This window comes from Mastigoproctus giganteus, chromosome 10, assembly GCF_048544385.1.
Source record: "Mastigoproctus giganteus isolate SK-2022 chromosome 10, ASM4854438v1, whole genome shotgun sequence".
NCBI classification, from domain to species: domain Eukaryota; kingdom Metazoa; phylum Arthropoda; class Arachnida; order Uropygi; family Thelyphonidae; genus Mastigoproctus; species Mastigoproctus giganteus.
The window spans coordinates 214,308,918-214,336,497 of record NC_143584.1 but is presented as its reverse complement, the minus strand read 5'-3'; the positions used below and the strand labels follow the sequence as shown (position 1 = coordinate 214,336,497).

The following is a 27,580-nucleotide window of genomic DNA, read 5'->3' as shown; positions in this document are numbered from 1 at the left end:
CATTATGAGGCAAGCATTCAGAAACAGACAGGGCATACAATATGACAAGGATCACTATGTGACTGCCCTGACCTGATGTTTGCTGATGATAGTGCTATCCTTGGCGGTAACGACGCTGAAGCCACGGACATCCTCTACGACATTGCCCGCATTGCCCGGCCGTACGGTTTGAAGATCAATGCTGGTAAGACAAAGGCCCTGACAACAGATGGGTCGCAAGCCACCATCTATCTCGAAGGCGTCCAGATCGAGCAAATGCAGGACTTTAAATACCTTGGGTCGCTGGTCCAGGAGAAGAAAGTTGCATCCACCATGGAAATCCACAGCAGAATTGGACAGGCGGCCACTGCGTTCGCCTCGCTCAAATGGTGTCTGTGGAAGAGGACCAACATTTCCACAAAGACTAAAATCCGACTCTTCCGGACTTTGATCCTGCCCATTCTTCTTTACGGATCGGAAACATGGATTTGTCTCAAGTTAGATTTGAACAAATTTGAGGTATTCCAAATGCGATGCCTGCGGCAGATCTTGGGCATCTCTCTTCGCGACCGCATCACTAATGATACCATCCGCGCCAGATGCCAACAGCAACCAACCATTGCCGACCAAATCCAGAAGCAAAGGCTCAGATGGTTTGGCCACGTATGTAGAATGGGCACGAACAGAATACCATCCACACTCCTTTGGAGACAACGACCCACCCAATGGAGCATCCAACGGACTGCGCCTAGGAAAATGTGGGCCAAGCAAGTGGAAGATGACTTGAAGAGCCGACGCCTCGACCTTAACCAGGCCAGGACTGAAGCCATGGATCGTAAGGTTTGGAAGAACATCACAGAGCAAGTCCGAAACCCTGCGGCACCTACAGCTGCATACTGGTTGCGTGGCCAACCGCCTCCCCCAGCTGCCAGCTAAGGACCAAAGAAGAAGAAGAAGAAGCTTTATTGAACTTTAAAAGTTTCTTAGCTCTTTTATTTTAAATTACTATAAATAAATATGAACATTACAATTTTTGCATGTAAATATGAGTAAACAGGAACATAATAATTATCACAAAAGTAAATCTCAAATAGAAATATGGATAAAACAAATAAAATTAAAGGTAATTTTTGGACATGTATAACAGTGAGTATTTTTCCTCAGTTTTCTCTTTCATAGTAAAACTTTATTTTTTTTTGGAAACTTGAAAGCAGCAAAATTTAACATAAGATTATTTTTTGTTATATCATGTTATATAGACTGTAGTATAGACCACTTTACTAAGAATAGTAATTTTTATTTATAAAATGCTTGTTTTCTCAAATTTGATATATTTTTTATATATTTATATAATTTTTTATATTGGCCTTTATTTTCAAAACAGTTGTAACACCTCATTACAAATGAAGAACTTTTCTTTAAAGAAGTGCCTCTTATTCATAGTGAAGGCATATGGCAGAGAAGAAAAATGCATGGGATACATACAAATTAACACGTGACACGGACGCCTATGATAGATACAAGTTGATCTGTAACCAAGTTACAAAGGAGGTTAGGCAGGCGAAGGCAGATTACGAGAGATCCTTGGCAAGGGATGCGAAGAAAAACAGCAAGGAGTTCTTTACTTATGTAAACTCTAGAAGGAAGGGGATGAATCAGATTGGTCCACTTGAGATCGATGGGTCAACTGTTGATGACCCTGCTCGGGTAGCTAACAAACTAAATGAATATTTTGCATCGACATTCACACATGAGGAGTTATTCAGCGAGGGGAATGCCAGAGGTGTATTCAACTCTAGCAGTAAGCTAGAGAATCTTGTAATAACTGAGAGCAAAGTGGAGGAGAAATTGTTGAAGATAAACACAAGAAAGGCACCTGGGGTGGATGGGATCTATCCAGTTATATTAAAGGAGGCAGCAAAGGAGGTAAGCAAACCCTTAGCCATAATTATGAGAGCTTCCTTGGACTCAGGGGAGGTACCCATTGACTGGAGATGTGCAAATGTGACCCCAATTCACAAAGGGGGATCAAAGGCTGACACAAGTAATTATAGACCTGTGAGTTTAACTTCTGTTCCCGGAAAATTAATGGAGGCACTGGTGAAAGAAGCACTGCAGGATCATCTAGACAAGACTTCAGTTATAGCTAGGACACAGCATGGTTTTGTTAAGGGGAAGTCTTGCCTGACCAATTTGATTGGATACTATGATGCAGTCACAAAAGAACTGGATGCAGGGAATAACTTTGATATTATATACTTGGATCTTAGAAAGGCTTTTGATACTGTTGCACATGGAAGACTGCTGCACAAATTGGAGCAGTGTGGCATTGGAGGCAAGTTGCTGCTATGGATAAAGGGGTGGTTGAGGGGGAGAAGACAGAGAGTGGTAATCAATGGACACTGCTCATCGTGGACTAATGTTATTAGTGGAGTCCCTCAGGGTTCAGTATTGGGGCCTTTATTGTTTTCTGTATTTATAAATGATATTGATGATGGTATATCAGGCTTAATGTCCAAGTTTGCAGACGATACGAAGGTTGGCAGGGTTGTCAAGGACACTACTGACACTATGCTGCTGCAACAGGATTTGGAAAGGTTGAGCAGATGGGCTTCGAGGTGGCAAATGAAGTTTAACATTGACAAATGTAAAGTACTACATATGGGAAACAGCAACCCCAGAGCAACGTATCAACTCTGTGGTACTACACTGACAGTGGTAGAGAATGAAAGGGACCTGGGGGTGGTGGTGCAGGCAGATATGAAGTTCTCTGAGCAGTGCAGACGAGCTGCAAGAGTAGCTCATGGTGTATTGTCAATGATATATAGGAATTTTTCTAGCAGGGATAAGGAGGTGATTATTCCCTTGTATAAGGCAATGGTCAGGCCACACCTAGAGTACTGTATACAGGCCTGGAGGCCTCATTTCAGGAAGGATGTAGAGCTGCTGGAACGAGTACAGAGAAGGGCAACTAGATTGGTGAATGGGACAAAGGGGTTCTCTTACGAAGAAAGGCTTAAGTTTTGCAAATTACAGTGTCTGGAAACTAGGCACCAGCGGGGTGATCTGATAGAGGTGTACAAAGCCTTGAATGGTTTGAGCATGCTCAATGCTGATGGGATTCTTCCTCTAGCTCAGAAAAATCACCTGAGAGGGCATAAATTCAAATTGAGGAAAGACAGATGTAGGATAGATGTGCGGAAATTTGCCTTTAGCCAGTGGGTGGTTGGTGGGTGGAACAGACTTCCATCCCTTGTTGTGGAAGTTGATAGCCTAAATAAGTTTAAGGCTCAGCTGGACAGGTATTTCGAACGAACAGAGGGGTGAAGTGGAAGTGGTTATTTTTATTTATTTATGTTACTTTTTTTTTTTTTTTGGCTGATGCTGCATAAGCTTTTTTTTTTTTTTTTTTTTTTTATGAAAACCCCAAACACGAAAGGTATCAGAACCTATAGTACTTAGTACCGTGCATGGGTTGAAGGAGAAGTGCGGGGGGAGGGGGATGTCGGAAACTTTGCTCTAGAGACTAAACATGGGTTTCACCACTTCAAGCCCCCAATAAGCAAAGTGGTGGTATTTCACCGGTTGATAAAAGTCATCTACCACCTTGCTTTCTTGCATCAAATGCCTCTACTAATGCTAATGCTAATGCTAACTTGGGGGGAGCACACTATTTTTATCAAGCATGTAAAAAGATCAGTATTTTTCTTATGCAAACTAAAGCTTGCATAAGAAAAATTTCCCTCTATTTTAATCAATTTTATATATTTTGGCTTTATTCTCTCATTGTACATTTTAAAATATTTATGCTATTGCAAAGTTTATATAAAGAATAGGTTTTTTTACAGTTTTATATAGTTTAACTGTATTCATTACAAATATGTATTTATATTTCTTATAAAGTGTACTGCAGTCCAGATTGTGCCAATAATTGGCTAGCAGATAGATACTGTGACAAGGTAAGTTTCTTTAAATTCCATTACTAATGCAATTGTTAAAGTGCACTTCGGTGTTAGATTTACTTTTATTTAAGTGCATTGGTTTCCTGCCCTGTTTCTAATGAAAGTTGTTTTATAGAAAAGCACTGGCTGAAAACTAGACTTTAAATACTAACTAATGGTCTCTTAGGTAACTGTGACTTAAGCTATTAATTTGTACTTTATTATTATTAGCAATCTATTTTATAAATGCTAGATATAACATTTTTTTAAATTTATAGAGATTTTTACAATTTATATAAATAGCAGGACTATACAAAATGTTACTTTATGGCAAACACTTTTTTTGATTGTCTGAAGATTTTATTCATTTGAGTGCTTTTTGTGTGCATTTTTACACGTGTTCTTAAATACAGATAATTTTTATTCATAGTATGTTGTTTCTTCCTAGGCATGTAACATAAAGGATTGTGCTTTTGATATAGGAGATTGTGGGACAGACAATTACCATGATTTATCAGGATTTGACTTATCAGAATCTCAACAGATTTATGAAATGCCACAGGGTGAGTTTTTGTTTTAATAGTAAGATGCTCGATTTCTGTGATAAATATTTATATAGAAATATTTGGTACAGAAGGGTAAAGTGGTTTGTGCTAGGGCATAGCACAAGCCACTTTCCTGAGAATGATGAAATCACCTTACGAAAAATTATATTTATTAGTTATTACAGAAATTTTCAAAACATCCTCATTTTTGAAATACCATTAAACATATATCATGGTTTATTATTACTTTCGTGGTCAGAGTCTTTGTGGGATGAAGGTCACAAGGTTTTGTAAATTCTATCATTTTACATTTAATATTTTACATTTTTCATTTTACTTCCACATTTAGTAATCACATGGGGTTATGTCTAGTGACAAGATAAGGAGGCATTCAGCTCTTCCACAACATCCTATCTATTTCAAAAATATAATTGCTACTGTACTCAGTGTATTAAAGTCAATGTAGCAAAATATAAAAATTTATTATTCTCAGTAAAGTGATCACACCTAATATTATAATTATAACATACATTTATAGCATTTTATACTGAATTATAGTTGAATATAAATTTATAATATATTATAAATTTTTGAACCATAGTTCTCAGTTAAAATACATGTTTATTGGTTAAAAGTTCCTTATTTTTTCAAAATATTGTCTCCTGTTTCTCATTTTTGTGAAAACATCACAGATGAGATTAAAAAAAAAACATTTATTCACCTCTGTTAGGAATATAACATAAAACTAAACCATAAAAAAGCACAGAACAAAGTAAAGATATTAGGTACGAGTCTTCCTAGCTGAGATGTGAGATTATTGGTCATAAGCAAGCATATGAAGATGAGTTATACTTGAACTGTTACTTGGTCTGATGTGGTGTAATGCCTTGGAGTTCTGCTTTGATATCAGCTAAGTATAAAGTTACAGTTTTGAAACTGTGGAGTTGTTAATGGAGTGTCCTATTTAACTTGTTCGTTTTTCAATTTTTCAAAAACTTCCAAATTCCTTGAAAAAGCTCATTCCAGGTGGCATATATTCATTTCAAAAACTCATTTGTAGAGAAACTCATTTCAAAAACTCATTTGTAGAGAAACTCATTAATAGAGATGTTGCAAAATTTCAGAGATTTATTGGTTCTTGCAAAGGATGTATATAAATATTTTCACAGGAATAAAGGTGCTGATATAATGCATTTCCTTTTTCTAATATTTCAACTTTACCTTTAAATATGTTGCCCATCTTATTGGTAAGTTGTAGGCTGAAATAAATATGAGTGCTACTCTTGTAGGTTAATTGTTCAACATTTTTACTTATGGAATAGTTATGTAGGTTTACTAACTTTTGTTAGAGTGTGATTTGACAATTTATTTTTTCTCTGTGTGTGTGTGTATTAGTGATTTTATTATTAATCAGTATTAGTATTATAATTAATAATTAGATCTTATTATTCCTATTTTTGACTGAGTAGGGAAGACAGAAAAAAAATTCAGGTATCTTTCAGGCTTATTTATTTATTTTTTTTTTTTGCACTATGCACTCACTGAATATTAACTGATTGAATGGTTTTTTCCAAAGCAATATCAATATACCAGTCTATTTTAATTGCACTGTCTTGTTTTAAATTGATTTTAGAATGTCTCGAGTTTAAGAACTGATTGACTACATGAACTATTTTTTTACATTACAAAATTAGAAACACCAAATCATTTCAGGAAGAGGATTTAAGAACTGAATGACCATATGCAACTCTCTTCTGCATTGTCTTCCAAAATTATGAACAATACAAAAATAACAGATTACTTAGGAGAGCAGTTGAATTAGTTTATTAGGTTATTTCATATTTATTCAGCAACAGTAGAGCTGATTTAATTTAAATTATGATACATAGCTAACATCAAAATGGAACTTCAGGCATTATATTATATATAAGATTGAATGAGTCACCATCATGGCTGAAGAGTAATAAAGGAATTGAACAAACATTAGGCTCTCCAGAATTCAGTTTTAAGAAATAGTTCCTTTTTTTAATGCTTTGCAGATCACATACATAAATTTGCATTTTTCACATAGGTTCTGAGGATATGTACATATCAAAGATAATCTTGCTTTTTTTTTTTTTTTTTTATGAAACCCCAAACACAAGAGGTATTAGAACCTGTAGTACTTAGTACCATGCTTGGGTTGGAGGTTGACAAGATGAAAGAAGATATTTGTTGACATTAGACTTAAACTTCTGTAGACTGTAATTTTCAGGAAATATGTATGAAGGAAAGATGAAAAGTTTGTTCTGTGAGTCTGAAGTTGGACAGTAAATGGATGTTGGCTGGTGGCAGTACATGTTTGGATTATTTTGAAAGAGAGAGTGGGAATTATAGAAGCCAATTCAGAAGCCCATGGAAGTATCTGTAGAAAAGGCATGCAGCAGAAACCAGTACATCTATGAGACAGTGAGTGGAGAGACTTTGTTAGAGATGAATCATTAATTAACCTAACTGTCCTCTTCTGAATGGAATCTAGAAGCCTGAGAGAGGTTTTGGGAGCACCACCCCAGATGTGGGAACAATATTCCATGGTAGGGCAGATTTGCGATTTGTACAGAGTGAACAGCTGTTTAGAAGAAAAGTAACACCGAGAATGAAAAAGAAAACCAAGTTTTTTAGATGCAGAGGAAGCAATATTTGTAATGTGCTTATGCCAAGAGAGAGAGATTAGAAGTCAGGATAATTCTCGAAAGAGATATATCGTTTTGCCTAGAAATCAGTGTTACCATGGATAAGCATAGGAGCAGAAGAATCCTTTTTGTGAGATATAAGACAAGACTGAGTTTTAGAAGGATTTAAATCAACTAAGTTGTCTTTGTTCCACTAGAGAATTACCTGGAGATTGGCATTTAAGGAATTGGTAGTGGATATTCGAGAAGTTGAAGCTGATTGAACAGGGCAAGGTTTCTCAAAATGGAAAGTAGAATGCAATGTGCTATCAAATGTGCTTGCCCACTTATCAAAGGTAAAAGTATATTAAAATAAAATTTAAATTTTTCCAAAAATTATTTTTATTGTTATTATAACTATAAATTCAACTAATTATTCGAATTATCACCAAGCCATCTCCAAAATTGTAATTCCTGATGTCTGATATTCAAAAAGTTTTAAATTCTTAAAACCTTTGGATGGTTATCTAATTCTCTAATTATCTATTGTCTCATACATTACAAATTGAAATTAAAAATGTGTCATGCATTGGGGGAGGAACTCTTTGCAAGAGTGAAATCTCTAGCAAAGAACCTCATATAACACCCAACAGTTTTGATTCTTTTATTGGATTGCCTAATTACATATAAAAATATAGTTATGGAGTATATAAAGACACATTCATGGGTTCAAGTAATAATTTGTTATTACTTTTAACAGAATGTTATGGTCATTTTTATATATTTCTATTTTTTGCTTCAGGAGAACACTCTGCATATTTTAATTTAACTGACTTTTTGGGAAAAGATGGCACCATCGTAGAAGGAAATGTTGAAGATCTTCCTGTAGTTAGAGCAGCAGCTGTAGCCCTTAAGTTTAATGTTCTGACTGTTGTTCTCCTTAAAAACCACAATGCTACTAATGTTACACTGACAATAAAAGGAATTCGACCCAAACAGCCTTTTGAGGTAACTATCAGTTTATTAATGTTTTTTATAATAATTTAAAAGTTTCAGTTTCATATAATTATATTCTTGGGAATTAAGGACACAACTTTACATTCTAGCCAGTGAAAATTTATTGATTTAAAATTTGGAAAAAAAAGATATTGTAACATAGCATAATTTCAGTGTGAAAGAGCCTGACCACATTACACATTTTCAATGTTTCACCAACCATTGCTGTCATTCCTAACATCACATTATTGAAATTTTGATTCATCTGTTCCTTCATAATATAAAACGCTTACAGATTTGTAAGCCTTTTGTTTTATTCAGCTTTGTGGATCCATTGACGTTAACTCCCCGAATGCTTTGCTGGTGGATTTCTGCCATCCAGTGTGTGTTGAAGGTTTGGAGATAGATTATCTGCAATATTGCTTTATTATTTTTGTCCACATAATCTGTGAAAAATAAAAGAATTGATCAAACATTAGAATCTTCAGAAATGAGAGGTTTCTCCCTTTTCAACCCTTTCCAGATTACATATGTAAATTTAAATTTTTTGCATGAGTTTTGAGGAAATATGCACATATATTTGTTTCTCAAAATCATATGAAGTATGTTGAAATAATACATCTGTTGAATATACAAATTGTTTTGAAATCTTCCAGTACATGCTGCATCTCTTATTTGTGTCTCCAGCTAATAATAGATATGGTTTTAATAGATGGCTGCTTGAAAATAGATCTAAAAATCAAAGAAGATCATACTTATTGGCCTTTGTCTGATTTGGGTTTTAAAAAGTTGAAATTCTATGGAATTCAGAGCAGAAGTTGATGAAATTGAATTAAGTGCTAATTCATATCTATATCTAATTCATATATAGATATAGAAGTTATTATTGTATCAGAAAATAGTAATAATTATCTTGAGATTTTTTTATGGATTTTTTTTTTAAAATTATGATTTGATTTGGGCAGGATGGTCAGATTAAGCATAAATTAATATTTAAAAACATTTATGTAAAAAGTTTTCATTTTTAAAATTTTTTAAAAATTCCATGAAAAATTCACTCCTGAAAGGGTTAAGGAAAAAAGAAACTAGCAGATGTAACCATGACAATTCTGTATTACAGATGAGGAAATAAGAAATAAACCTAGAGGTAATAAATATCTAAACAAATATAAGCAAAACAAACTTAAGATGGACACTGGGTAATAAAGAAAGAAAAATTAGTTCAAAGAAGAAATGGACCTAGAAGAAAAAGAAGATGGATCAGTGGTGTTAAGCAAGAGATTAGAGGGCTTCTCTGACTACAGCTAAAGATCCAACAGCAAATAGGATAGCGGGCTGGAAAATAGTGAATGAATGCTGATAGTCCAGAAAGACTGATTTGTACTGTCTTAGAGACTCTAAGATATAATCCACTGAATATAAGAGAGTTGGATAACGAATGAATAAATACTGTTCAAAAATAATAACACAATCATATAATGTTTCTCAAACATGTTTTTTCCAGAAAAACTGGAAAAAACATGTTTTAGAAAAATATCCCAACTGTGTGAGGACATTATTTTTGGAAATGTACTGAATCTCTCATTCCTCAATATCAGTGCTTCCTTCCCCTTACCTAGTCAACAGATACGAACTTTTACACAGTTTAGTCTAGGTCAGGAAATAAAGATTTATTGTCTGGATAGTGTATTTGTTTCTTATGTATTCACAGTGTAAGCTTAAGCTTATTTTTTTGAAAAAAAAAAATTTGCGGGGAACGTTCGACTTACCTAGGGGAGGTCAGGTCAAATTTCAGGGAATCATGAGTAAAAATGGGATATATAAGGACTGGTTTAGAAGCGTTAAGTTAGTTGTAGAGGTAGGAGTTCCATGAGAGTAATAGTCAGGAAACAGTGAGAATATTGTCGGATTACAGACGAGAGGATTTGCCGGTGTAAGGGCATGAGTTGTTCGGAGTTAACAAGTTTGGAAGCAGCGAGCAAGTTAGTAATTGAGGAAAGTTGTGTTTGGGAATTGTAATTAGTTACGGTTATGCAACTAGTAGTTTAGGTGCCTCCGTAGCCAGGTGGGAAGGAGCAGCAGTGCATAGCACACGCTTCTTGATTAGACTGGGGTTCGAGCCCGTCACCACCAAATACGGAAGATGCGGAAAGACCAGGGAATGACCACCACATATCCCAGAGCAATATGGCCTTAGTTGCTAATGCTCCTAAAAACCAAATAACAGCAACAACTAGTAGTTTCAAGTGTTAATAAAGTTAAAATAAGTGGGCAGTTAATAAGTATATGCCACTTCAAAGGTGAGTTTGATAGAGGAGAGTTTAATCTGATGTGGAAACCGTTATAGAAAGTGCTAGAAGATAAAGGAACTGGTCCAAAAAGTCGGAGAAGTGAAAATAATTGTAAGTACTGTTTCGTATTATTATTTCTAGTCAAGAGAATAATTCAAAAAGGGGAAGAAAGGCATTCTGAAATCCTAACTGTGATATTTTGAACTAGCCTAAGGAATAACTGTATAAACAAATTGGATATTGTAAAGGAACTATTGTTTCAATTTAGTAACAAGATATGCTGAACGAACTTATTGTTTTGGTTTATCCCAGTGAGGAATGTTTGTAATATGAAGAGTTTTGTTGATCAATTTTGTAAACCTTTAAGTCAATTTCTGTAATTAAACATGTTAAACTTTTTAAGTGTGTGTGTCAATTGCCTCATTCAATTCCTAGCTAAAAATGCAATTAAACCTGAAATCTTGTAGAAGCAGTCAGAGGCCCAAGGATAACTTGATAGTTTCCATAAATAAAATTAAAGTAGGGTTTAGCTTAGTAGCCAAGGATATATGGTTAATAATAAAAACCAAAGAATTTATGCCTACAATTGGCGAGGCAAAATATAAAACAATACCCTTACGATTGACGAGCCAACCAGGATTACAATTGGCAAGTCAATGCAATAAGAACTAATAAGGTAAAAGGTAATGCCTATAATAGCTAATGTAATCTGGTAAATTGAATCCTTAGTTTGAGTGCAGTCTTACTTTTTTTTTTTTTTTTTTTTTTTTCCAGTTTACATTTTACCTAGTAGCAAATGTAACACAACAGACTCAGCTTCACAAAAAAAAGATCAAGACAGAAAGTAGCACATCTCTTCTTCAAGAAAATATTACAATAGCTACAATTTCAGTTGGGACTTTTCCTGATGAAATAAGGTATGAAAAATATTGATCTATAAATTAGAGATATTTTTCTTTAAATACTATTTATTTGAATATATGATGATTCTAAATATAACACAATAACCCCCCCTCCCCACCTCCTCTATAATTTTGCAGGAACAATGCTTGCTTAGTGTAAGATAGATGCCACTTTGGTTACTGTTATATTAGTAAACAAATATTGCACTAGTGCTGAACTTAAACCATAACAAAGATGAAAAAAGTTTTGTAGTATAAATCTTCTCTCCAAGTTTAGCTGTTCGTTGCATCATCTTCCATCCACAGGATGCAACTTTTTATTTTTATTCATCTTTACTATTTGAAATCTAACCCCAGGGGCTCACATTTGGTGAGTATAGGCTTGGCACACCCATGGTCCTGAGCTGGATATCATCATTCTTCTCTTTCTTGGTGATTCCTTTCTACTTCTGACTTCTTATTCTCTCTTTCTCTCTCTCTCTCTCTCTTGCCGACCGGGCTAGCCGAGTGGATAAAGTACCTGCCCGGCAACCCAAAGGTCGCGGGTTCAATTCCCGCCTCGGGCTTGGATCAAAGTACTGCAAAAACCTTGGGAGGTGCAATATGGCCACAGAAGCCGATGCGCCAACAACTACCAAATCAAAAAAAAAAAAAAAAAAAAAAATCTCTCTCTCTCTCTCTCTCTCTCAGGGTAATTTAGAATTTTTTTTTTTTTTTGGCTGGTGCAGCATAAGCCTCAGTCTTCATTGCACCATATGGCTAATAATAATAATAAAATAATAATATGTTCTAACATGCATATGATAGGACATGAACCTAAATTCTTAGAGAATTCTGTGTTGATAAAACCAGTTTTGTTGGTTTAAACGTACATTACATTGACCTAACCCGGCATACTGCCAAGTAAGCTTTAAAGTGCCACCTTGCATGGGTATTTTTTTGAAAAGAATGCTAAATGCGTATTTATTATTCTTTTATAAAGAATACTGACTCCTAACATTTACCAGCACATATTCTCAAATATTCTTCAACAAAATCAAATTTTCAAAAATATTTTATTGCAAAATTAAAAACAGTTCTTTAAAAATACAGGGTGAACATAAAGTCTTTCCCTGATTAAGAAAAATTATAACTTGAAAACTATGCTAGGTAGAAACTTGCACCTTGTGTCCTAACGAAGGCCAATGCTTAGTTTTTTGCACTGTACAGTTGCGCAGTCTGTAGATGAACTAGGTAGCACTGCAATCGCTACAATGGATACATCGCTGCAGTCGCCAGTATCGATTGCAATGTATCCATTGTAGTCATAGCAGTGCTACCTAGATCGTCCACAGATTGTGCAACTGTACAGTGCAAAAACACTCTAAGCCTTTGTCCTTCGTTATGACACAGGTGCAAGATCTATCTAGCATAGTTTTTAAGTTATAATTTTTCTTAATCAGGGAAAGACTTTATGCTCACCCTGTAATAATTAGCAATATTGTTATATACACTGCTTCAATTTCTGTTTAGTTTGGTTATTAGCAACACCTTTTTCTGGAATGCATTACTTTATAAAATCTCTTGATAGTCAATAGTTTCAGTATAGACTCTCTTGATGGAGGTCTGAGTGTGCCTTGTGATGATTTAATTTGGTAATAAATGTTTTTGAAAAGTCGACTGTATTCAAAGATATTCGTCTATGCATGTTATAAATTTTAAGAGTTCATACTATGATTACCCAAACAGTATATGCCTATAACACATATGCAAAGTAGTAATTTTACTTTACCTGGAGGTATGCCAGCTTCTGTGATTGACTTATCTCTAATACACTGTGACAAAATTAGCAGAACAAAATGTTTTTCACAAATATTTTATTGTGAATAGTGTCGTTGAAGGTGAACATTTGATATAATAGGCATCCTGGCATACAAATTCCGAGTATCCAATATAAATCGATCCCTTACCACCTTACAGGGCCACAAATTGTGCAAATTAGTCATGCCTGTTAAAACACAGGTTGCAACCACATCACTTCATTTCCTTTTTTTTGACTTGCTCAGTGGGATAGCCACATCTCCAGTACTCAGAATGGCAAGTCATCATTGTTTAGATGATTCTTTGAGATGGCAGGCCATTGGATGGCTTAAAGCTGAGCAGTTTGAGGCAGAGGTAGCATGTTGGCTTAATGTGTCATGCAGTGCTGGCTGGTCAAAGTTGCCCAAACGCTACATCAACCAGAAGGCGCCTCTATAGCCAGGTGGGAAGGAGCAGCAGTGTGTAGCACACGCTTCTTGATTAGACCGGGGTTCGAACCTGTCACCACCAAATACGGAGGATGCGGAAAGGTCAGGGAATGACCACCGCATATCCCGGAGCAATATGGCCTTAGTTGCTAATGCTCCTAAAAATCAAATAACAACAACAACATTAACTAGCAGTTTCCCTGAACCTTTTAAGGTATCCTCAATAATACTGGTAAAAACTTTTGCACCACCTTTGTTTAAGTGTATCCCGTCTCTACAAAACAAATTCCTTCTACCTACAAGTGTGGGCCAAGCTGACAGAAAAAAAAGCCTTGCAGAGTCCTTCAAGTCTTGAGTTAATCCACAAGGCTTTTAACATATAATCCCTCCTATCGTTTCTGGGCAGAATTGCAGACACATGGACATTGCAGCCTAGCTCGCGGCATTTCCTCAGCATGGTCCTGTATTTTCCCAACAAATTGTCAGATCACGTACGTTTAATGTCATTAGTCCCCACATGAATAATAATATTCTCTTTACCCACCTTAAAATCTGACAATCTGTTGGTGACATCATTAATAGTTGCTCCCGGCAGACATACCCTGGTTCTACTCCACCTATCCTTATTACAAAAAATATTCCCCGTTTCCCTGACAATAGAGTCTCCTAATAAAACAAAGTCATTTTGAACCAGAGTAGTTTGCACTTGGTTTTTCTGTTTTGAGGCCCGAATCGGGTGTGCATCACTTGGTAGATTGCTGGAGTCTTGAGTCCCTGACAAGCTCCCAGATGCATTATTCTCGAGGGCAAGCACCCGTTTATTCAGTGACTCGAATTGTTCCATCAGTGCTCCAAATTGTAATTTAAGATCGGTGCACTCCTTACATCGACCACAAAGAAAAGAGTCCCCAGGCAAGCTATGATTAATCACCAGGTCAACCTTGGAAAACATTCCACAGATTAAATCATGACTCGCACATAAATCGCCATCGGCTATTTCCGTGTGAGTCACAATACCCTGTGACATGTTTAAGGCAGATCTCGTAATTACCATTATAAAATTAGCTAAATATGAATGAAAATTAACTTTAAAAAATGATATCTATAATATTATAAAAATCAAACTGTTACAGGAAAACCTATAACAAAATAATCCAACAATATACAAAATAAATCAAATATTTAAAAGCAATAATCAACAGTAATCCAATCCACTAAACTGAAGAGCCCTGACGAAGCCTGTCCACTCACCTCGAATGCCAACACTCGAATGTCACACATTTATTATCAATTCATTTAATTATATCAGCACCAGGCGCCTCTAAAGAATGTGTCATGGTGCAGGTTTACTGTTTTAAGATTTATTAATTTCATTGTAAGTTTTTATTTCTTAATTCTGTTTTTTTTTTTTTTTTTTTTGTGTTAATTGTAATTTTTATTTTGTTTATCTCTTTTATTTCTCTTACTTTGTGACAAAATACTATTGGTATTCTGATTTTATTTTGCATTTTGTGTCTTTTACTTATATGGTTTTAGTCTCCCACTATCTGAAAAGGATGATTTGTAATGATAATTTTAAAAAATATGCCTTTTATGTTTTGAATTTGTCATATAATAGAGCAAATTTGGATTGATACCAGTCAGATCAGTACGGGAATTTAAGTTAACACTTGGTTTCTCAGTTGTAAAAACATTCAAATGAATACAAGTACATAAGTATTTGTAGATTTTTTATTTTTTTATTTTTGAAACTGTTCATTGAAACTGTTCTCTTTTGTAATAAATGGAAAAATTTTCACCTGTCTTCAGATATCCAAAAATAGTAAAAAGAAAACCTCTTGATGAGAAGTATGGTAAAGTAAATGTTTCTGCTTCAGAATTTCCAGCAAACCTGTCTCTACAGATACAGAGCCTTCAGGCATTACTTCATGCAGGTGAGCAAATATGCTTTTTTTATAAGAAATCGGCTCTTTTAGAGAAATGAAATTATTATCTGACTTCGGTTATCTAAATTCATTATATTTTATGACCAGCTATATAAGGTTTATAACCTATTAGAAAAGTTAAGTTCATGTTAAATGTAGTAATATATTTTTTATTTATTCAATAATAAAAAAAAACTTAAATAAACAGCTTCTTTCATTTTTTGTTTGTTTGTTTGTTTGTTTTTGTTCCACTAAAAATAAATAGTATTCCTACATTTCTAGATTAATAATGTTTTCTAGCACTTAAAGGTCATGAAGTATGTATTTTTTTCATTTAAATGTAATAATTTCTTCAAATCTTTTTAGGAGAACTAACAGTAAAAGGATTTCTGAAAAAAAAATCACAGCTGATTGCTGATTATCTGAACATGCTGAAAATCAAGAATTTTTCTGTCCCAGTACTTATATATGAAGATACTGAACTCCAGACACAAACATCAACTTTGAAATCATCGCCACTGCTAGTATCAGTTAACTTTTTAGGCAGAACTAACAAAAGCAAAGGCATGCATTCAAAGGAAAATGAATTCCAAAAGCACCAGAATTACTTAAACTTATCCACAGAAACTATAGAGCATATTCCTCTTCCATATACATTTAGGAAAGAGTTAAATATACCCAAAGTGAATGATACTAAATTTGGCAGTTTGGCAGTTGGTCCTAATATGAGGAAATTGAAAGGTCTGGAAAATGTTAAATCCTTGTCAAATTTCTTCAGACATAGATCTAATTGGGCAAATGAGGTAACTGTCTAATATTTACCTTTCTAATATTTTATAATGAACATTTCATTTTCATTTTAATCTAATTGGAACAGTTAACACATATTACTGTTAATTACTTAAATTCTGCTAGTAAGGCAGAATTTAAGCTTTATCATTTTTTTATAATTTAATCATTTTATGTGACCTTTGTAATTAAAGAAAAAGAAAGTCTTTAAACGTGATAACGATAGCTTTCTTGTTTCTATATAATGTAGAAAAACACACTCCATTAAACAGCTATTTAACACAAGGCAAGTACTTGACATTAAAAAGTTGGTATTTCCCTTATTATATTGTTTAAACCTGTTTCTAATGACCTTCAAAACTTTTTTTTGTATTTCCCCCCCAGAAATATTCTCTTGATTTTATTCATTCAATCAAATAAGTGATATCTTTCATTATAAAAGAATTTAGCAAGTTTGAAACTTTAAAGTAATCACTAAAATAATTGTTAAATCTTTGTGGAAGGGGGAAAAAATTTCAGAGGTGATGACCAGTTACTGAATCAAGAATTCTTCCATTCCAAATTAATTTATATGAAGATTCTAAAATAAAAGAGTTTCTGACACATAATAAAACTACAACTTCTCTTTCTCCACCACTACCACAAGATTCTTGAATGGGCTTTCCTGTGCTCTTTAACATCATACCAAACTAACCAGCTCCTCATGGTGGCAGACCTGGTGGTATGTTACTTTTTCCACATCTTTTAAGAAGCTCGATGTATATAAAAGATAATATTAGTTAAAAATAGCAATGCCAGCAAAAATCCATAGAGCTCAGGTCAGGTGAACAATGGGTAGCATTGTCCAGAAAAGCTATATGTAATTGACATCCATATGGCAGAACAGATACATGATAGCAACTGGTCAGATACCGCTCAGTGGATTTCTGTCAGCTTGAATACAGTAATACCCCGAAGTTACGCGATAGGTGGGTCCGACGAAAATCGCGTAAGTCGAATTCGCGTAAGTCGGGGCACAACTTTGCATATAAATACATATAAATTTTGCTTAATTGGGACCAAGGACTAACAAAAACACTAGTTTAGAAGAAAAATATTAATAAAATTGCAGTTCTTTATACATATTAATACAAAATATGTATTAAAAAAACAAATGACTTACGTAAAAAAGTTATTTCGATGTCGATGGCTTCATAAAATCTAACAAATTCGTCTGACGACACAGCGCCTTCTTTTTTTCACGCAGAATTTCGTCGTAGCAAGCTAATAATTTTTTTATTCCTTGCTTTGTAGGTATAACGCGTTCTTCGTTGGAGTCTTATGTTTTCTAAAATTTTTAAGCCCTTTACAATTGAGCCCTTTTCAATTTTCAACCTGTCAAGTTTGCAATTGTCATGTGCTTTTCGCCGTTGCTTCATTTAGGCCTGTAGCACGTGCAATATCACATGGTCTTTCATTTCGCTCAAAGCGTTTCACAATTTCATATTTTTTCTCTATCGACAGAGGCGGACTGGCCATAAGCCTTGCCGGGGAAACCCCGGTGGGCCGGTGTGATTTTGGCCATAAACCATAGTATGAGGCCACTATAAATTTTCCCGGGTAAGAATTTTTGATCCAGTCCGCCTCTGTTTATCGATATTGCTTTTCTTTTTCTCTCTGAATCTGCAGTGTCTTCACCAGGACGCTTCCTTTTCACACCTTTTAAGTATTTTACTCATTTTTAGGGAATAAAGCACAATTACAAAACGAGGAGGCACGCTTGATACGCATAAACAACGCTGCGCGCATGTAGCAACTGAATAAACAACACCATAAAGGCAGAGATACACTATTAACACCTCACATTTCTAGGGGTTACTACCATAAAACAATAAAAATCCAGTTGCGTTTCTGCTAGTGAAATCTGTTATAAACTGGTAGTAAACTCGATCTAATTGCATTTGCGATTATACCGATAGCTGGAATTGTGTTGGTTTTTACGTTATTATGGTGAAATGTGTTTCCCCTTCACTGATATAAAAAACATAAAAGCAGCAAAGTTGAATTTTGTTCATCTTTCGCTCTCATTCTCCGCCGTCGCACCGTATATCGATAACATACGAAAAACGACCTTGAAGATAGTGGGCGGCAGCGTTGCCAAACGAAAAAATCAAGAACCGCGTAACTCCGAGTTCGCGTAAGTCGGGGTAGCGTAAGTCGGGGTATTACTGTATTCACAATGAATTGATGCTTTGTTTTGGTCACTACATGTGTCTGTTCTGCCGTATGTAGTCATTTGGTCTTTGATCTAGCTTAGTAATATTAATTCTAAATGTCATAAGAAATACAATATACAGGTAATTAATTTTTCGAATATTGACTTTTGTCTATCTGCAAAATAAGCCTATTGTATGTAGTGTGATGTCCTCTTCCTGGGGAGTGTGCTGTACCAGTGGCATAAACCCAGATATTAAGCTATAACCTCAATTTGGGGGGAATGTGATGTATTAAAAATTAGACCTTAAACCAAAAATATAGAATGAAATAATTCCTTTCTGATATTTATGTATCTCATAATGAATAAATCTGTAATTACTTCAACCCACTTCAGGAAATAACTTAAAAATTAAAATATGAATTTTTGACATGGATAATTGAATTTAAAAAGTGGTAGTGACCATTAAATTTTTATGTAGTTGCCTAGCTTAAAGTCTTAACAATGTAGTTCTGTTAGCCTGTTAATGTGGAATGATTTATTCAAATGAGGATACTGTGACCTGTGATTACCATAAAGTTGGCTACAAGTAATGTAATTGCTGAAGCAATCTCTTCTATTAAATGTAAGAACAAACAAAAACCAGTTCTAATAAATGTCAAAGAATATTGGGATACTTATTCAAATCTGAGTCTTTACTTAAAAGTGTGTGATGGGTTCCCAGCACTGATTGTATAATATATACAGATGGTTTGAAAACAGACTCTGCCATTGGTGCGGCGACTGTCTTTTCTTCTTTTACACTTCTCTCTCACTACCAGTTGAATGTAGCAGTTACACTGCAGAATTATATGTGCTGACCGGGCTAGCCAGGTGGGTAAAGTGCCTGCCTGGCAACCCAAAGGTCGCGGGCTTTAATCAGAGTAGTGCAAAAACCTTGGGAGGTGCATCATGGCCACAGAAGCTGATGTGTCAACAACTAACAAGAAAAAAAAAAAAAAAAAAGAATTATATGCAATAAAATTAGACCTAGAGAATATAAACACTCCACAATGCTAGCAGTATAATATACACAGATTCCATGAGTGCAGTGTCTGCATTAGACAAATTTTCAATATCGCATCCCATCATAAAACAAATTTTTTCCTGCTTAAACCACGTATGAAGTAAGAATCATGCAGTGATATTTTGCTAGATCCCAGGGCATTCTGGTATCACAGGCATTGAGTGAATAGACCAGGCAGCCGAACATCCAAACAGTACAATACCATCACATTACCAAGTACCATATATAGATTATTTGAAGCACATTAAAAAAATCTATACATTTCAGTGGTCTGAAATCTGAAGGTTGCAAATGAACAACAAATTGCTTGAAATCAAAGAGGAACCAACACTATGGAAATCTAGCTTCAGGCAAAACAGACAAGAAGAGGTTGTTCTAGCAAGATTACGCATAGGGCATACACATCCAACCCATATATATCTACTCAAGGAGGATGACCCACCTCGATGCACGCATTATACATTACTACTTACTGTCAAGCATATACTCTTAGATTGTACGCACTATCCCATTTCAGAAAAAAAATACTTTTCTTTCACTGTCACGACTGAAAGAGCCTCTATCACTCGTCCATATTATTGGAAACAATGCAAATTTAAATGAACTATTTAACTTTCTTAAGCAAATACGAATATACGATTTACTATGATGACAAATTGGACCGAATTTTTATATTAAAACCCATTTTGGCCCCAGTTGCCCTTGTGCCCAAAAATACCAATACAGCAGTGATTTTTTTTTTTTTTTTTTTTCTTGGTGACTGTAGTGACTTCTTTGTGATATAGTATGAAATGAGGCACTTGTGTCCTCTCATTTGACATACAGTGGTATTGCCACTTGTCACCAATTTGGAGAGATCTGGTTTGAATCCCATTGGAGACTGGAGAAATTCTTATCAATTCTTAAAGTCTCCTTTTTTTTTAAAACAAAATCACAAACTTATGAATGGAATTAGATCTTAACAGAACATGCATGAATAACAGTTGTGCTCACTTCCACCACATCAGCAGAGACCAGGCTTGTGATCCACTTTGCACAGCCCACAGGGAAGTGAAATCAGATGAAAAATCACAGAACATCCAAATTGCATTGCAATTCATAGCGTAAACATTCCAGTCTAGAGTAAGTTTTGACTTTGGAATTGTCAGACACCAACAGCAAAGAATGGTTAGTGCAGTTAGTCTTCCTCATTCCCTCCCAATTTCCATGAATATTTTTTTTTATATTAAGCTAAAGTACAGCAACTAAAGTTATGTAGCTTTGGTGGCTGGTTTTAGCATGGCATTTCAATGGAGCAAGATCACACATTTTTTTAGCAGTGAATAGCATCTCTCAGTTTATCCAATTTGAGTCATGCAAAAGTCAGGTAATGTTTTTGGCTTTAATGTGCATCTATTTTCTTAAGCTAATTTGTAACTATTGTACAGCCACCTTATGTATATTCTTTGCTTTTATAACTTGATAACAATCTACCTAATGTTTCTTTAATACCAATTTTAATTGACACACATCTAACAGAAATATAATAATGATCAGTGCCAAGCAGCTCCTCGGATAGGTTTCAAGGGTGGTCAGAAAAGTGGTAGCTGTATTTTAATGCAGCAAAATGCAAGGTCTTACACTTGAGGAATACCAATTTCAAAATAACTTAATATAACTTGGTGGGGTTGAATTATGAATTTAAAAGCAACAGAGGAAGAAAGTGATTTGGTAGTTATGAGTTGGACTGATAGTGAAGCTCTGTGAGCAGTTGAGATTATGCGGTAAGAAGAGCCCATAGTGTCCTGTTGATGATTTATTGAAAATTTGCTGTAGAAACAGGGAAGACATAATACCACTGTATAAGGCAATTGTAAAAATGTACTTGGAATACTGTATCTAAATATGGAGACCTCACCTAAAAAAGACTGAGTTCTTGAAAAGACCCAAAGACAGGTGCTGCCTGGTGAGATCAGCAAAGGGATGCTCATATGAAGAAAGACTTCAAATATATGAGCATGGTAACTAGCCACAAAATTTTTATGGTTATAAATGATTCCAGAACCAGAACCCATAAATTGAAAATTTGAGGAAAGAGTTTTAGACTGGATTGTAGGAAGTTTTCTTTTAGCTAACAAGTTGTTAATTACTGGAATAAGTTAACCTCTGTGGGTAGTTGAAGATGACAGCTTGGAGAAATTCAAAGGCTAGCTGGATAGGCACCTGCATGAGAATAAAAATGCATAGGTTGTTTAATTTATTTGTTTGTTATATTTATTTTTGGCTGAAGCAGGGAAAGCCTAGGGCTTCCTTGCACCATATGGTTAATATTAAATACTTTGATATGTTATTAAGTTTCAGCAAGAATTTCTTGTGCATGTTTTTGAAGGAGTGTGATCTTCCTGTTAATATTTTGATCACTGTGTTATTTTTAATTACTTTTTTACCTTCATTATTTTGAATTTCAAAAATTGTTTTTTTTTTTTTTTATTATTTATTTAAGATAAATCTTTGCTATTTCAGATATCTGAAAATTATGACACACCAGTTGTAAAACACCGCCATCTTCTGGATACTTTTGGGGATTCCCTGAGACATGTTAATAAAATATATAATGATGCATTTGGATATGAAGCTAGAAAAGTGCCTGCACATATTGCACACTTTATTGATGTTGATGTCATGACAAGACTTCAAGCAAGGTACATATGAGCATTATTAAAATTCATAGTAATATTATTCATAATTATATCATTTTTTGTAACAAAGCTTAGCAAAACTTTCTTTTGGGATTAAAAATGAGAACAGTTTCTTGGGTAAAAAAATGCTTATTTCTGGTAGCCTACAGTAGTAGACCTGATTATTGGATAACATGTAGTAGTAATATATAGAGTATCTCAAAAAAAAAAAAAAAAAAATGTATACACATTTCATGCTAGAATATTTTATTTGTAAATAAGAAGACAATTATAGGATATAGTGAAACAATGGATTAGTTACATGATTCATTATCTCAGATATTTAATTTGCTCAGCTGTAACATATAGGCAGTATTTGTAGTGTTGAAGAACTGAATGACAAACTTGAGCAAGGGTTTTTATTGCGAGAGATGCACAGCTCCACCAATATCCTTCAAGTAACCCGATAAGTTAAAGTCTAGTGGAGTCAAATCAGGCAGATGTGACAGAAATTTAATGTTTTTTTTTTTTTTTTGAGTTATCTGACTCTGAAAATTCAGCATCAAGGTAGGCCCTGACATTGTACTGGAAGTGTGGTGATGCCCCTTGCGCTGATAGTAAATTCTCCATTCTATACAAATGTAACGAGAAAAAGTAATGAGAAAGGACAAAATGGTCTTGTCAATGATATACAGGAATTTTTCTAGCAAGGATAAGGAGGTGATTATCCCCTTGTATAAGGCAATGGTCAGGCCACACCTTGAGTACTGTATACAGGTCTGGAGGCCTCATTTCAAGAAGGATGTAGAGCTGCTGGAACGAGTACAGAGAAGGTCAACAAGATTAGTGAATGGAACGAAGGGTTGCTCTTATGAAGAAAGATACATTTTGCAGTTTACAGTGTCTGGAGACTAGGCACCTGCGAGGTGATCTGATTGAGGTGTATAAAGCCTTGAATGGTTTGAGCATGCTCAATGCTGATGGGATTCTTCCTCCTGCTCAAAATAATCACCTGAGAGGGCATAAATTCAAATTCAGGAAAGACAGTTGTAGGATAGATGTGCGGAAGTTTGCCTTTAGCCAGCGGGTAGTTGGTTGGTGGAACAGGCTTCCATCCCTTGTTGTGGAAGTTGATAGCCTAAATAAATTTAAGGCTGAGCTGGACAGGTATTTGGAATGAACAGAGGGGTGAAATGAGAGTGTTTTTTTTTGGCTGATTCTGCATAAGCTTGCTTTCTTGCATCGTATACCTCTACTAATGCTAATGCTAAATGTTCTTGTGGATTAACTCTAGACTTGAGGCAATCTGCAAGGCTCTTGGGAGAAAATTTTTTCAGCATGGCCTGCCCTAGTTAGTAGAAGAAATCTGGTTTGCAAATATGAAATTCATTTGAACAGAGGAGGCACTGGGAGGTTTTTCTAATGTCACTGAGAAGGGCTTTAGGGGGATTAGGAAGTCATTGGAATGATGCAGATTAGTGACATGGGTAAAAATCACACTTACCCTCCCTGTGAGTACTTTGTGACCTAGCAGTCACATATCACCAAGTAAAATATGTTGAAGTAAAGTAGCTGTAAGTTAAATTGAGTTAACCGCTGTTGATGTAATAGTTATAAAACTAAGACCTGGTCATAAATCATCATCATCATCAGCCATTTTCAATCCACTGCAGGATGAAGGCCTCTCCAGCAACTTTCCAGTTCCTTCTGTTTTGAGCACGGCCATCCATTTACTACTCAAAAACTCATGAATTTCATCTATCCATCTCCGCCTTTGTCTTCCAGGTTTTCTTCTAGCTCCTCTTGGGTACCATTCTGTTATTTTCTTAGTCCATCTGTCATCATGTCTTCGAGCTACGTGTCCTGCCCAAGACCATTTTAGTTCTTTAGTTTTGATAAGAATGTCCTTTACTTGAGTTTGCTGCCTAATCCATGTGTTTCTCTTCTTATCTAACAGTCTGATTTCCAATATAATTCGTTCCATTCTTTGCTGTGTAGTTCTTAGCTTCTCTTCCATTCTTTTTTGGTCATAAATAATATATATAAAATGTATATAATATATAATTAATGATAATAAATATAACTGAGACCTGCTGCCATCCAGAGGTAAAGAGCAAAGAATTTCATTATAATATGTGCAGGAGAGATAGGGAAGGCCAAAAGGGAAGTGGAGGATGGTTATGCTTCTTCAAGTTCAGATGGACATTGAATCTGTGTAGTGCAAGATGATTTGCAGTAAATGGAAGTCATCTTGCACTACACAAGTAGTAGTCTCTTGCAGTAAATGGAAGACGATAATCAGAATGTTACCGACTAAATGATTCTGAGCCAACTTGAGTAAGCAGCTAAGTGTGATTACCTCTTATTATGGGTGTCTTCAGCTTGCTCTTATGGAATGGAAATTGTGGGCTGGATGACTTTTATTGATTCAAACATGTTAGAGAACAAGAGGCTTTACTACTTTGACTTAGTTCTCACCAAGTCAAAGTAGTAAAGCATCCAGAAATTGACTATGCCTGTGGTTGAAGAATACATGACTACTAAATACAGTATAATTTTCTTGTATACTCTCTATCTTGTGAACTCTTCTGGTTTTATGTGGGCATATCAGAGTATAAACAGAAATTTATATTTTTTATTTTATTAATGTATAAAATGCATTGTAATGAAATGTGTGTACTTTTTTTTGAGACATCCAATATATTAAGATTAACTGGTAGCAGTACTAATAATTTTTTAAGGAATTCTGTTTGACTTATATGTAAATAATAATAAAAGAAAATGTTATGTATTGTTTGCTGTTTTTTTTTTAAATTTCTGTATGTATTTTTTTTATTTAGCTCCATTCGATATTAAGTACTTTATAATATTGAACTCTGAAATTTTTCCTATAGATTTCCTAAGGAATTTGATATTACTTCATCTCATAAAATACGAAGTCCAAAAGATATGCAATTTTCATTTTCGTATTACTATTATATGATGAGTGAAATGGAAAGGGTGGATCTTGATGAGATATTTGAAAAGTTTGATACGGATCACTCAGGGTAGGTTGTTTTTTTACTATAATATGGAGTTAGAATAACATTTAAAATACCAAATATAAATATGTGATAATACTGTCTGTGAACCATATTATACCATAATAGTGTGCCATATTATTCATTTCTAACATACAGCTCATGCTTTGCACTCCAGTGTTTTAGAATGCAATGCCTGAAAAAGAATCATAATGCTTTAAAAATTAATAGTGTCTAAACTAATTATGTTCTCAGACTGGGGATTTTATTAGCAAAGAGCAATTAACTCCCTGTACTTTTTTTTGTAACCTAGATAAGCTGCCACATAGCACTCTTTTCACTTGGAGTTATAGTTAATTGGTCTCAGGTGTAAATATAGGAGAATTTTTCTCCTGCATACATGGAAACAGATTTGGAACATATGCATAGGCTTGATATATCAGTCTCCCTATACTTACCTTATAACAGAAAGGAATTGGCACGTTTGTTGTTTGTGAGGTAATCATTACCAAGGCACTTGCAATTTTCCTTACACATCCTCATGCACCTCATCCTAAAATTGATGGATAGTTAGATATCCCATGCAGCTGAGCTGTGCCCTAATATGTCTAATTTCAGGATCTGCAGGTTATCTTACTACTTATATATTGTTTCATTAGCTAAAGTAGGGATAAAAACGACTGGTTGCTCAAAGCCATCTCACCTTGTTTCCCACTCTGTACTAACACTACTGAAGGCCTCTAGAATGACCTTGACGGTTGATTTTCTCTGTTATGGAATTCCATGTTGCATATAAGAAAAATTCCACAGTATCTCATCAAATAGTAACATTTTACCTATTAGCAATTTTTAGCTATTTGTATGAAATTCGAGTTATAGATTTTTTAAATTATATATTTCTTTATTATTAACCAAAAATTTTAATTATTTACAATTTAAAGTTTTAGCTAAATATTGACAGTTATCCAGTTAGTGAGATTAAGACATTAATTTGGTAACATTATAGCTGCCATTTTTATTTTAGAGGAATTTTGATTATAAGCAATTTAATAAATCTGCCACATAAATTTAATATTTTTTTTTCTATTTAAAGTGCTTTGTTAATTTTTATTTTGATATAAATTTTCTAGAACATGGTCTGATCGTGAAATAAGGACTGTCCTTACTCAGCTCCATGATCTTCCACTGGATTATGCATCTGTTAATTCCTTTGAAGAAAACATAGTGAATTGCTCACATACATTACCTCCTCACTTGTTTCAGGATTTTTCTACTCCTCCATATGAAAGATATTATGACTCTAAATTGGTAAAATAAAAAGTTTTTATTTTAATTTATCCTTAAATTATTTTTTAAAAAGTCAGTAAGTTGAACCACATGCTATGAAAATATGCATTTTATGACAAATAATCAATATTCTGCTGCTTGCTCCCCAACATTCAGTTTACATGATATACTAAGTTATCTACTGCATATATACAGTTTAACAATTAAGTTCCAAAGTAATTGCCTTGAGCAGCTAGATACTTGCGAGATTATTTGTGGAGCTATTGTAAACGTTTTTTTTAAATGCATTTGAACTAACAGCCACCAATTCCCTTGGCACATTTTTTTTCTGCTATTGTTACCTTCTATTGGCATCTCTTCCACAGTCAGATCATCCTCCTTTCAGTTCAGATATGATTTTGGAGAACAAGAAGCAGTATAGGAAACAAATTGAGATTGGGAGTGGGTGGGGCTAGCTCAACAGTTCTCTGCTTTGTCAAAAACTCCATGGTAATCAATAATCAAATTTTGATTTTTGGATGTCCAGTAGCACTGTTGTGCAACAAGAAATAGCTCCACTCTTTTGAACTGGGGCCTTGCTTTGTGAATATTTTTGGAACCAGCAGATCCAAAACTTGTGCATAGTACTTGTGCAAAACTATTCACCATTTTATCTGGTGGAATAAATTCCTTGGGAGAATGATATCCTTGCTGTTGAAGAAAGTGATCAGTAAGTGATCGGAAAACTGCTAGCTTGGAGGGATACAAGTCATCATCATCAGCCATTTTCAATCCACTGCAGGATGAAGGCCTCTCCAGCAACTTTCCAGTTCCTTCTGTTTTGAGCACTGGCCATCCATTTACTACTCAAAAACTCATGAATTTCATCTATCCATCTCCGCCTTTGTCTTCCAGGTTTTCTTCTAGCTCCTCTTGGGTACCATTCTGTTATTTTCTTAGTCCATCTGTCATCATGTCTTCTAGCTATGTGTCCTGCCCAAGACCATTTTAGTTCTTTAGTTTTGATAAGAATGTCCTTTACTTGAGTTTGCTGCCTAATCCATGTGTTTCTCTTCTTATCTAACAGTCTGATTCCCAATATAATTCGTTCCATTCTTCGCTGTGTAGTT

The 27,580-nt window shown here is 34.7% G+C and overlaps 1 protein-coding gene across 1 annotated transcript in view; it reads left to right on the top strand.

Annotated features, from left to right (window-relative positions):
* Positions 1-27,580, top strand: part of Gnptab (N-acetylglucosamine-1-phosphate transferase subunits alpha and beta) — an 86,911-nt gene that overhangs the window by 43,464 nt on the left and 15,867 nt on the right. The window contains exons 11-19 of the mRNA XM_090383865.1: positions 3,883-3,938; positions 4,369-4,483; positions 7,919-8,124; positions 11,178-11,320; positions 15,343-15,467; positions 15,825-16,261; positions 22,010-22,188; positions 25,059-25,211; positions 26,315-26,492. Of these exons, the coding sequence (XP_090239991.1) occupies positions 3,883-3,938; positions 4,369-4,483; positions 7,919-8,124; positions 11,178-11,320; positions 15,343-15,467; positions 15,825-16,261; positions 22,010-22,188; positions 25,059-25,211; positions 26,315-26,492 (1,592 nt within the window). The remainder of the gene's footprint in view (positions 1-3,882; positions 3,939-4,368; positions 4,484-7,918; positions 8,125-11,177; positions 11,321-15,342; positions 15,468-15,824; positions 16,262-22,009; positions 22,189-25,058; positions 25,212-26,314; positions 26,493-27,580) is intronic.